General features: G+C 44.0%; 1 protein-coding gene across 2 annotated transcripts in view; it reads left to right on the plus strand.

The window, feature by feature from the left end:
• The window catches only part of LOC111145661 (centriolin), a 91,506-nt gene extending 79,943 nt beyond the window's left edge, over nt 1-11,563 (plus strand). Inside the window, exons 36-43 of one of the 2 annotated variants that reach the window (XM_022500740.1) lie at nt 317-505; nt 1,128-1,353; nt 2,809-3,014; nt 4,172-4,312; nt 4,881-5,153; nt 5,317-5,379; nt 6,585-6,791; nt 8,542-11,563. In XM_022500740.1, coding sequence (XP_022356448.1) covers nt 317-505; nt 1,128-1,353; nt 2,809-3,014; nt 4,172-4,312; nt 4,881-5,153; nt 5,317-5,379; nt 6,585-6,791; nt 8,542-8,565 — 1,329 coding nt within the window. In that variant the 3' untranslated portion in view covers nt 8,566-11,563. Of the gene's footprint in view, nt 1-316; nt 506-1,127; nt 1,354-2,808; nt 3,015-4,171; nt 4,313-4,880; nt 5,154-5,316; nt 5,380-6,584; nt 6,792-8,016; nt 8,089-8,541 lie in introns of those variants that run through there. The other variant, XM_022500739.1, reaches the window with a different exon arrangement.
• Nucleotides 11,564-11,771: the final 208 nt, after the last annotated feature.

The raw sequence follows: 11,771 nt of genomic DNA on the forward strand, positions 1-11,771 counted from the left end.
ACAGCTCTCCTTAATCTTCTTAGCAATCTTGTGAGGTGGGTGTTGTTTATTCTGACCTCAGTGATGAAGCAGCTAAAGTTCAGAAGAACTGGGTCTCTTAGGTTGTTACATCTTCTGTCATCTTCTTAGACACTAAAAAGAGGAAAGCTGATGATTAAATTGCGTCCTGGGTGCCTTAAATAAGTTTGTTGAGAGAATAAATGATGTGGGACTTTCATGTTTATTTTGTCAGACTTGCTGGATCTCAGGAGGGGCACTCGCCAGCCCTAGGGCAGGTGGCTTTGTTAGTAGTTTCCATTTGTTCTTTCACATAAAGGACGTGCTTCACACCACCCAGCGTAAGGACTCATTGCTCAGTGAACAGACCAGGCTCGAGAAGGATATCGGTGAATGGATGAAGAAGACTGAAGAATGCCGGAAAGAAGGGGAGACAAAGCAGCAACAGCTTCAAGAGCTTCGGAACAAGATTGAAGAAAACAAGGCTAAGCTAGCCCAGCAAGAAATGGTACTACACATTTATGATTTTACAGAAAAAACACTTTGTCACTTGGGTGAGCTTTTCCCGGCTGAAGCTGTGAAGGATCGCCCATAGGACTAGTTCCCTTTAACCGCCCTGTGTAACCAGGAGGATTTTACACCAGCGTTTTGCTCTCTCTGTATTAATATTTGGACCATTAAGACCACAGAATACGAGTCCTGTAAAGAATCTTGCTGGGGGCACCTGGGTGGCTCAGTGGGTTGAGGCCTCTGCCTTCAGCTCGGCTCGTGGTCCCGGGGTCCTGGGATCGAGCCCCGCATCGGGCTCTCTGCTCGGCGGGGAGCCTGCTTCCTCCTCTCTCTGTGCCTACTTGTGATTTCTGTCTGTCAAATAAATAAATAAAATCTTAAAAAAAAAAAAAAAAAAAGAATCTTGCTGGCCCCATGCCACTGGCTGTGTGAATCCTTTCCTCGCGTGGTGGCCAATAGTTTTCCAGTCCCAGCACGATCACCTCTATAAAGGGAACTCACTGTCTCTCACTGGCTGTTTCCTACTTTCTCTGGAGCTGGAACCTGGCTAGTGTCTGTGAAGGTTCCCTCATCTGGGATCAGTGTATTTGTTATATTATGACTTTTTGTTCTCTATTAAGATGTTTCAGAGACTCCAGAAAGAGCGAGAATGTGAAGAAAAAAGGTTAGAAGCCAGTAAAGTGGCTCTGAAGGAGCAGCAGCAGCAGCTGGAAAGGGAGTTGGGCGAGCAGAAAGGCAAGCTGGACCAGGTGCTCTCAAAGCTGCTCTTGGCTGAGGAGCGTGTGAGGACCTTGCAGGAAGAGGAGAGGAGCAGCGAGACCCTGGAGAAAACGCTCTCCCAGACCAGTATGTGTTCCCAAACATGGCGCTTTGGGAGGGGGGCGGCACTGACTGTCTGGTGTGTAGAGGAGACCCAGAGCCCGGCCATGGCCCAGAAGGGGTCAGGAGGTGCATAGTGGCAAGGAGATGCCCCGTTGGATCCTGCTAGCCCCAGGAGAGGTGACAACAGGCTCAGAGACACAGGGCATTTGTCTTTATGGAGATGGGAGTTGATCCTGAGACTGTGTGGTCTTTTTATTTGACCATACTGCCTACTTCAAGAATGGTGCCTCAAGGCAGAGAGATGTTAAGGCAAAGAAGTTCCAGAAGGCACTCTGAAGGCTTTCTATGAAGTACACTGTTTTGAGCTTTGGAAATGATGACCCATTTCATCTCACCAATCAAAAAACGATTATCAACAGTTCTCCTTGTGTCCAAATTTGTCGTAGTGAATGGTGCCAAAATACAGGTATTTGCTTTTGGGTCTGTTTGCGCTCTCTTGAGCCATGTATCAGTGACAATGACATGGAAATCCAGGATAAATGATCGTTCCCACAACAATAAGTGATTTTTTTCTTTCTTAGGCTTCAGGGTTTAACAATGGTCAGAAAATGTTCTCTGGTGAACTTGGTGAAAGGGTTATTACTCCTTCCTCCCCAACTCTCGATTACATCCAGACCAGCCACTTCTTTATTTTCTTTTTTCTTTTAAAGATTTTATTTATTTGAGAGAGAGACAGCACAAGCAGAAGGAGAAGCAGGCTCCCTGCTGAGCAGGTAGCCCCATACGGGACTCGACCCCAGGACTCTGGGATCATGACCTGAAGGCAGACGCTTAACCGAATGAGCCACCCAGGTGCCCTAGACCAGCCATTTCGTTGTGAAAATGAAACTTAACATATGTGCTGAGTCTGACCACACCTGACATATGAAAGTGAAATCTGGGCAGGGTGTTACTCCAAAGTGTGGGTAGAAAAATCTATTTTAACTGTCGTTGTTCTTTGTAAGCATTATTTATTGAGTACTTAATGTGCACTATGCATTTGCATATAAGATTCCCATGGAACACCAGGAAGTAGGCACCTCCTGTATAAAATAGGGCTCATGCCACTCCAGGTCCCGTGTTGTTTCCACCACGCTGCCTCCCATGAAGGGAAAGTATGTGTGCACTTCCTTTATTAAAACCCGGGTTTATAAGAAGCACTTCAGCCGTCTATTTCCATGTCTCCTGCCCCTCAGGATTGCTGTTTGTTCTCACTGGTCCCTGATAAAGGGTAGACAATAGCTGTCTGTCACTTTGGAATCCAACTCTCTAGGGCCCAGTTTTGTCAGGAGGCACCTTCGTTAGGGCATTTACCTGGGCCTCTAATGTGGGTCGGGGGGATTCGGAAGATCCAGTGATGCCTAAAGTGGGTGGCATGTCCCTACCTGCCCATAGCTAGACCAGGGCCTCCGGCTAAACTACTAAAAATGCTCATTTCAGAACGGCAGCTTTCAGAACGGGAACAGCAGTTACTGGAAAAGTCAAGTGAGCTGCAAGCTCTCCAGAAAGAGACAGACTCTATGAGGGCAGACTTCAGCCTCTTACGGAACCAGTTCTTGACAGAAAGAAAGAAAGCCGAGAAGCAGGTTGCCAGCCTGAAGGAAGCTCTGAAGATCCAGCGGAGTCAGCTGGAGAAGAACCTTCTGGTGAGTACCCACTGCCCTGGCAGCTCATGAGGAAGCACCACATTTACATTTTTAGACTAAAACGCTGCTTCAGTGTGGAGAAAACAAACTACCTGGCAGCCCAGTTCCTAACTCAGCTGTTTTTTGTGTATTGATGTACAGTGTGATCTTGAAGCTGATAGTGGGCTGTAGCCCTCAAGGAGCCGAACAGACAGTGTCAACTCTCAGCAAGGAGCCTCTGCTCACGCCTCCACTGACAGGGGCGGCAGCAATCTGGGGGGGGGAAAGGCTTAACATGTTTGCCCATCTGCAGTCACTGCTCACAGATTTTTCTCGTCCTGCCCTTTTTAGTCAGATTAGCTTTAATTTTCCTAAAACCAAGGAGCTCAGTCTGCCATGCTTTTATCCCTGAAATCTATTTAGGATAAAATTTGGGGAGGTGAGGGGCGTCCAAATGGCTCAGTCGTTAGGGGGCTGCCTTCAGCTCAGGTCATGATCCCAGGGTTCTGGGACTGAGCCCGGCACTGAGCTCCCTACTTGGCGGGAGGCCTGCTTCTCCCTCTCCCACTCCCCCCTGCTTGTGTTCCCTCTCTCACTGTTTTTCTCTGTCAAATAAATAAAAGTCTTTTTTAAAAAATGGGGGGGGGGGGAGGGGTACTCTAAGTCCACAGTGGTCTATTTTGGGTGGAGGCAGATGGGCCATGGTAGAGTCTGTCACAGGAATGGATTTTCTAACACCCTCTGGAGGAGCTGATGGATGTGAATGGGTGTGTGTTTCCCAGAGGGTGGGAAATGGGTGTCTCCCAGAGGGTGACACGCTTACCACTAGTGATCAGCAGCATGACTGTAAAGATAACATGGAGGTGTCTAGGTTTTCATCCTCCGGGTAACTCTGTGAGGATGGCTGTTGTTCCTGTTGCAGTAATGGAGGCTCAGGAAAGGAAAGGAACATATTATCAAAGGTAATGTTGCAGAGCTAGGATTCAGACTTTGGGCTAACAGACTCTGACCACCTATGTACTATAGCTCTACCACAGCCTCTAAAGGCCGGTAGTGTTATCCCCACGTTACAGCTAGAACCCCAATGGGAAATGGAGTTACAGAGCTAGTGAGTGTGTAAGCCAGCAGCGCACAGCTCCATGTGCCAGAGCCCAGCCTTGTCCTTCCTCCTGCACTAGGAGCAAAAGCAGGAGAACAGCTGCATGCAGAAGGAGATGGCGACAATTGAACAGGTGGCCCAGGACAACCACGAGCGGGCCAGACGCCTGATGAAGGAGCTCAACCAGATGCAACATGAGTACATGGAGCTCAAGAAACAGGTGTGTGCTCAGGAGCCCCTGCTGGCCGCCCGGAGCAGAGAAGGCCTGGTAGACATGCTCACTCCCCACTGGTCACAGTTTTTGTTTCTTAAGTAGCTCTTTTAATAGGAGTATTTCCTTTTGGAAATTATGAAAGCTGATTATAAGAATGTCCTTTAAATCAAATCTGTTTTTCTAGTCTTATAATTTAGAAATGCACCTCTATAAGAGAAAAGCATTTGTTCAAAATGTACTTTTAAAATCCCCTTTAAGTTCAGCATCTTATGTTTTTGAAAGAAAAATAGCAGTTCTTCAGCATGAAATTTTATCATGTTCCAAAGAGCTGTGCTGAAATGTTAGATTTTATGCCAGAAACAAGTCTAGAAGACCCAAATGCCTGGGAAGGAAGAAATGACCCCAGCAGAAGCCTCTGATACCCTGTGGTGTAACCAGGCTCAGAGCAGTTCACACTTAGACTGGGAGAGTCTAATCCTACGTGGAAAGTTCCATAAGTACATGACACATCAAGCAGCTCAATTCCAAGTAGGTCCCAGACGTTACCCACTCGTATCTGACTCTCACTCTTCAGATGACAACCCAAAAAGATGTGGAGAGAAGACAGATGGAAATCAGTGACGCAATGCGAACACTTAAATCTGAGGTGAAAGATGAAATCAGAACAAGCCTGAGGAATCTCAACCAGTTTCTCCCAGAACTACCAGCAGATCTGGAGGCTATTTTGGAAAGGAATGAAAACCTAGAAGGAGGGTTAGAAAGCTTGAAAGAGAACTTCCCGTTCACTGTGAGTGAGAGACCATCACCTTTTGAAGAAAAATTGAATTTTTCCCAGACTCACATAATGGTAAGTATATATCCTGCTGCTCTCTGGGCTTTGTTAGAAGATAGTTTGTTCCCACCTCCCCCCAGATAAGCTGAAAAATACATGCGGAACTTGGGGAAGGCGGGAGGAGGGAAAGGCTAGCAACGTCTGGGGACTCTGATGTTTCCCTCTCCCTCCGAAAAAGGATGAACACTGGCGTGGAGAAGCACTCCGAGAGAGACTGCGTCACCGCGAAGATCGACTCAAGGTTGCCTGTTAAAACAGTACAGTATGAGATGGTTGGCATGTTGAGGACAGTGGGCAATTGCTTATCACCACATACTGCTGCCATTCCCTCTGTTACGGCATGAGCAGCTTTCTAGATTACGTGGCAGAAGCTTAGAGAAGTTGGCATCACACAGTAAGTGGTAGGGGTTAGCATTCAAACCATGAATTGTGGAGTTAAGCCCAGTGTTCTGGGTAATGCTTCTTTGCCTCAGCTAAAACTGACAGAACCTAAGGACCTGGGACAGAAAACAGAGATACAGTGATAAGAGGCTCATAGACCAGTGGTTGGGGGAAAGATAGGCTTTGGGTGTCAGACAGAAAGTTGTTTGGCTCAGAACATGTGGAGTCTGGAGGCCTGTGAGACATCCAGGGCCGATCTCTCCATAGGCAGCTTTCAGAGAGTCTAGGATTTAGCGATCAGCATTGACCTAAAGATTTGGGGGTTAAGAGTACAGGTGGGAGTTGGAAAAATGAGAAGATAGAATGAGAGGGCAGAATGTGTTTGGAGAAAGGCTCCATACACAGCATGAACCAGGAGGGAGCCATGCACTGTGTTCAGGGAGTGGAGGTCCTTGACGTCCAAAAGCCTCCAGCCACATGTGGCTACTTAAATGTAAATGAATTGTTAGGTTAAAAATCCTTCAGTTGCCACAGTTTTAGTGACTTGATAGCCACACGTGGCTGCTATATTAGACAGCACAGATACAGAACATTCTCATCATCATAGAAAGTTCTGTTGGACAGAACTGCTGTAGACTTGGAGAGAATCCTTTGAAAGAAACAGCAGGGGGGCAAGCCAGAAAGTAGCATGGGGTTGAAGACTGAATGCACTGTGAGAGGCACTGAAGATACCAGTCTTCTGCTAAGTCTGGGCAGGAAAGGGAGAGAAGGAATCATAATTTAATGGGGAGGCCAGGGATGCAGAAATCCGAAGTATTGTTGTAAGGGAGAGAACTGAGCAGAAGGCCCAGTTAATGACAGCACAGCATGGTACAAGTTCTACGCACAGAGAGAAGCCACCAGCACCTTCTACATTTATATATATATTTTTTTAGGACAAAGGCATTTTCAGTAGCCATTCCTACTTTATGATAATCAGATCGGCCCATCAAGTGTTAAGCATGAGGAAGCTGTGGAGTACATTTCTTCTGGGTAAAACCCTAAATTTTACCATAATGCTTTCAGGCCCAGCTCCGACACTGTATGTCCAAGCAAGCAGAAGTGTTAATTAAGGGGAAGCGGCAGACAGAGGGCACATTACACAGCTTGAGAAGACAAGTGGATGCTTTAGGGGAATTGGTCACCAGCACTTCTAGAGACTCCACGTCATCACTTGGTCTGTCTCAGTTGGAATCTTCCCTGGCCGAGGACTCTCAACCTGGACCAAGTCAGGTAAGAGTATGTGCTGTTGTAAACATGAGAAGTCCCTGAAAGCTTTGGGGTCCCTAATCTATATAGTGGAGACTCAGAAGGCCACAGGTGCCACCTTCAGGTCTCTGGAAAACTTGTCTTAAGACAGATTTGCTTTCAAATACTGGTCCCTAGGAAAATTGAAATGGGTTGGTTGGTAGACCTAGGAGGAGGACAAGGTGATGGCTTAGGGAATGGCCTGAAATTGGAGGCTGGATGAGCCGTCAGGGATATAGGGAAATTCTCCTGATGATCTCCATTGCTGGATTTCCTTGTTCTCTACTCCATCCGTAGAGCATTTAGGCTGTGCGGCTGGCATAAGTCCTAGATTAGTCTGTCCATCTCCCTGCATCTCAGGAAAGGATGCCTGGCTGTGCCTTCTATTTCTCCTCAGCAAAAGTTTGAACTCGGACCTCTTAGTACAGGGTCTCTACAACCCCTAAAGTTCACAGAGCCTTTCTGTGTGAGACCCTGAGAAGGTTAACGTTTAGGAGGAGCATGAAATAGACTCATGGAATCAGTCAGTAGTGACCCAGAGATAGATAATAGTTACCATTTTTGAGTGTCTGTGTGTACTAATAAGCACTTTACATATGGTAGTCTTTGTATCCTAGGAGGTAGAAGTATGCCTTTACTAGATGAAGAAATTGTGTAAAATGAAAAATGTCACAGCAGAAGATGAAACCAGGACTTCGGGGCTCATCTGTCACTATCACAGAGCAGTATAGCATATAGCTGAGCCACAAGGAACATTGAGAAAGAGCTGCCTCTTGTGTAGGCACACAGCTCAGCAGCAGCAGAACCAAGATTTGAATGTGATTACCTTAAAACCTTCTATGGTGGGACCAAATCAGGCAAAGGCCAAAACTATCATGAACCTCAGGGCGGGTCTTAATAGTATCAGGAGGCACTGAGTATTGCAAAGAAGGTGGGTTTAGAGATGAGATAGCCCAGAGTCGTGGGAGATGAGGACCTGGGGATTTGGGTGCCAGGTTTAGTTATCAGCTTGGGGTGACAGCCCGAAGAGTTCAGGCACTCCGGATGCAGGAGAATAATGGTGGAGTTAGAGACGCAGCAGGTAGGGGGAGGACTGCTAGAATTCTTTTGGAGTCTGGGGTCATAATCCAGGTTTAAGAGATGAAAGCCTAAACTAGGTTGGAGTTAGGGGCTGGCCTCTGAGCTGTGTTTTCATCTCCCTTCTTTTCAGAGCTCCTTCCAAGTTCTACAAGGTCCGTCACAATTACTAGACAGTTACCGACACTGACGCCATCCCCAGCTTCCTGCTTGCAGGGTACATGTTACAGAGTTCTCTTAACTACCACTTTCAGTTGGAACATCCTGAATTCTAGCTTATCTTACAGTCCAGTAGATTTTTTACTTTTTTTTTTTAAGATTTATTTGACAGAGGTCACAAGTAGGCAGAGAGGCAGGCACAAGAGAGAGGAGGAAGCAGGCTCCCTGCTGAGCAGACAGCCTGATGCGGGGCTCCATCCCAGGACCCTGGGATCATGACCCAAGCAGAAGGCAGAGGCTTTAACTCACTGAGCCACCCAGGCGCCCCTTAATTTTACTCTTGAATAATTTTGTACAGTGGTTCATCTCAAAGTATTTTTCCAAAGAGATACTCAAATACGTATTTTACCTGTTAGCCATCATGAGCTGTCACTTAGTTCTGTTCATTGAAGACTTGTTTTTACTGTTCCAAGAAGGCATCCTCTTTGTGTTTCTGCAGGAAAAGAACTGCTCAGCCGGGTGAGGAAATCTCAGAGGAAATCCCTTCTCTACTACCTCACGGTGAACTGGAAGGCCGCTTGGTTTTGCTCCAGATGCGGGGAACTCCAACACTGCACTTCCACTGTAGCTTAGCTCACATGCTGTGAACGCTGGGGTTTCTGTAAATCACATGTACATATGCGAAGAGTTGTATACAGTTTAAACCTGGATGGCTGGGGGGTTTTTTTTTTTAGCTTTGAAATGTATTGCCGTAAAACCAGTGATTGTAATTGTAAATTTGAGGCTACAAACTGGTTAAAATCTATAGCTACAAAGAAAAAGAATGTACTCAAGCCCTTCATTTATAGTGTCAAATTTTATTTTTGGATTTTGCTTAAAATCTATTTTCATATGAAAATAAAAGATAAAATAGTCTGTCATCTGACTTTACATTTCATAGATCTACAGTAAAGCCATCCAACGTTTACCTTCGTTCCAAGAGAACAGCAATTTCCAAATGGCTCTCCATCTTTGGCCCAGAGATAGAAGTTTGTTGTACCTGTCAATGAACATACACCACATGGAAATATCGTTTATAAAACTACGATACCTGAGGTGCTTTTCCTCAACCAAAAATATTCTTTGATGGAAAATTAGCAGAATCTGACCCAGTGGTAAAATCAAATTGTGTTTGACTTTTAAATCTTTGAACTACTGTAATTAATGGCTCCGCTTCAAGATCTCCAAATACATTATTTCTCTAAAAACAATAGCAACTGTCGCAAAAGACCATGTGGCAGTAGACTTCTTCTCATGGCTAAGGGGAAGTATGAAACTACATGTTACAGGTTTTAAAATACTCCCAAGTCCTGTTTTCTAGGCCCGCAGACAGCTTATGAACCATAACCATACAGTATGGTGTGGTGCAATCATCCCTCTCTACCCAAGGAGGGTTATATTCCCAAGAATTTGGTCAGACCTGGACCATTAATTAAGATATGGGATAAACAGAATTACAATAAAGGCAATGGAAGTGGCATAAAATTTAACACACAGTTCTAGAAGTATCTACTTCCAAATAAAAATTGGATTTGGTGTGTATCTTTTGTATTTAACATTCTCTTATTTCATTTTCACAGGCCTTAGCAAAATGCTGAAAAGTCAGGCCTCTGCACAATTATTGAAATCCCTCAGGGACACTTTTTCCCATTCTGTCCATGTGCTGAGTGAGGGTAAAATATCTTCTTTCTAAACTGCCACATGAACCCTATTCCCCTGTGGACAGGAATGGAAGGTAATCATTTGATCTTCTGTGTAAGGGGGAGTGACCTGAACCACACATCTATATAGAAAGATCACACCTGAAACGGATATGTGAGCAAAAAAGTTCTCAAAACTATAGTCTGGAATTAGGGGAAGTAATTAATATGTGAAACCAAACACCTGGTTCCAAAAGACCTCTTTCCAAAGAAACTTTACTATATCTAGAATTATGTAAACATTACCACCAAAAAAAAGTTTTTTAATCAAGTTTACTGCATCGAACATTTTATTATCCATGAAACACTTGAACATTGCACTGGAATGTCTGAGCACCAATTTACTAATCAAGAGGGCCTCCACACAGGTGCAAGATTAACAAGTAACCCACAGAAGCAGGTGACCCCACATGTAGTAAACTCTCATTGATGAAAGATTAAAAGAACTTCACATTCTCTCCAAAGTGTACTTCCCAGTGTCTGGCACATGCATGTTACAATAGGACAATTTGCTGCTCTATTTTTGAGCACCCAAGTTTATTACAGGGGATTACACATGCAAACAACAGAATCTGGCCCCAAGTACAGTCAAGGGAGAACACTATCAGGCACCAAGTGTGCTGATCTCACACTGAAAAAGGCTGACTGAAAACACTGCAAGGGTGATCCAAATACAAGGACAAAACTAAGTCAATTACTGAGTGATGTGGAGTTATATGCTATATATGTAGACTTCTCTTTATACAGTAAGGACAATTCTCCCAATAAAAACTGGCAACTTCTGCCAAATAATTGTTTGCCTGAAAAAAATATGAAATCCTATTGTAGTTCAGAAAATAATGCAAACCATTTTAATTTAATCTAGATACAGGTACTTTATTTACAAATATTTAGATTAATAGCATTTTGTTACATCAAATGAAGAGTACAGCAGTCTGAATAAATCCTGTCACAAAAACAATTAAGACCCACTGTAACTAACTCGGGGAATCAGGGTATTGCACCTAAACAAGCCGCAGTCTTTAGTCTGTGATTGCTACCTTATATCCCAATGGGTGGGTGGTTTTTTTTGTAAATATATACACACACCAGCAGGTCATGGTCCCTGGGCGAGTCCCTTGTGAAGCAACAGGGTAAGCAAAATGGGCCACTGTAAGTCTTTAACAGAACGTACCAATCTACTCAAGGAATCTTGTTTTTTAAAAAGTTAAAGACAAAAATAAAGATGAGTCCACAAATTAACCAAATCCTGTTTTCTGCACATTCCAGTTTTGGCTTTTATTTAACATTGACTATACAATACTCCAGTACTACTACATGTTTACAACCCAGAAAGCCGTATTTTTTATTTTCACTTTAGTGTCTGTAAAGAGGGATTTAAAATGTGTATTTTAAACACAGCAGTTGAGCTGAGTGATTTTATAGAATATAGTAAGGTTTACCTATCCTACTTCAAATAGCTTCAATTCTCCATCTGGACCATAAACTGAATCAGAAATCAATCGAAAGAAGTAAAGAACTTGGTAAAACATAAGTCTGTTGTCTAAAGAGATTGTTTCCCTTGCAATACAGTATTCTTTCAGTGGCCAAACCACCTAGTGCAAAGTAATAACTTACTTTGTATCAGCACAAACACTGAAACACCAATAGAAACACTTTCCCTTTTACAAAACAACTTATGCCAACATGACATAAAATAGCCCCTCATACTAAGAACACAAGGGGTATCCTAAATTACTTCACTGTAGTGTTAAAAATGCACAATTTAAAATCCCTTAACAGCAGACCTGCGGTTCTGACTGTCCGGTACACAATCTCACCATTCCAAGATAAAGGTATAAAAGCTTAAAATGTGCAATAATAAACCCAGCCTTTTTTCTTTTTCTATACAGTAAGGCAAGAAATGCAGCCTGTAATGCAAAATGTTTACAAAGAGAAAAGCAGGTTAGCACATTGTCGATTGCACAAGAACAGTTAAGAAAATCAGCAG

This window comes from Enhydra lutris, unplaced genomic scaffold (genome assembly GCF_002288905.1).
Source record: "Enhydra lutris kenyoni isolate GAN:26980312 unplaced genomic scaffold, ASM228890v2 scaffoldscaffold13, whole genome shotgun sequence".
In the NCBI taxonomy this organism is placed as follows: Eukaryota; Metazoa; Chordata; class Mammalia; order Carnivora; family Mustelidae; genus Enhydra; species Enhydra lutris.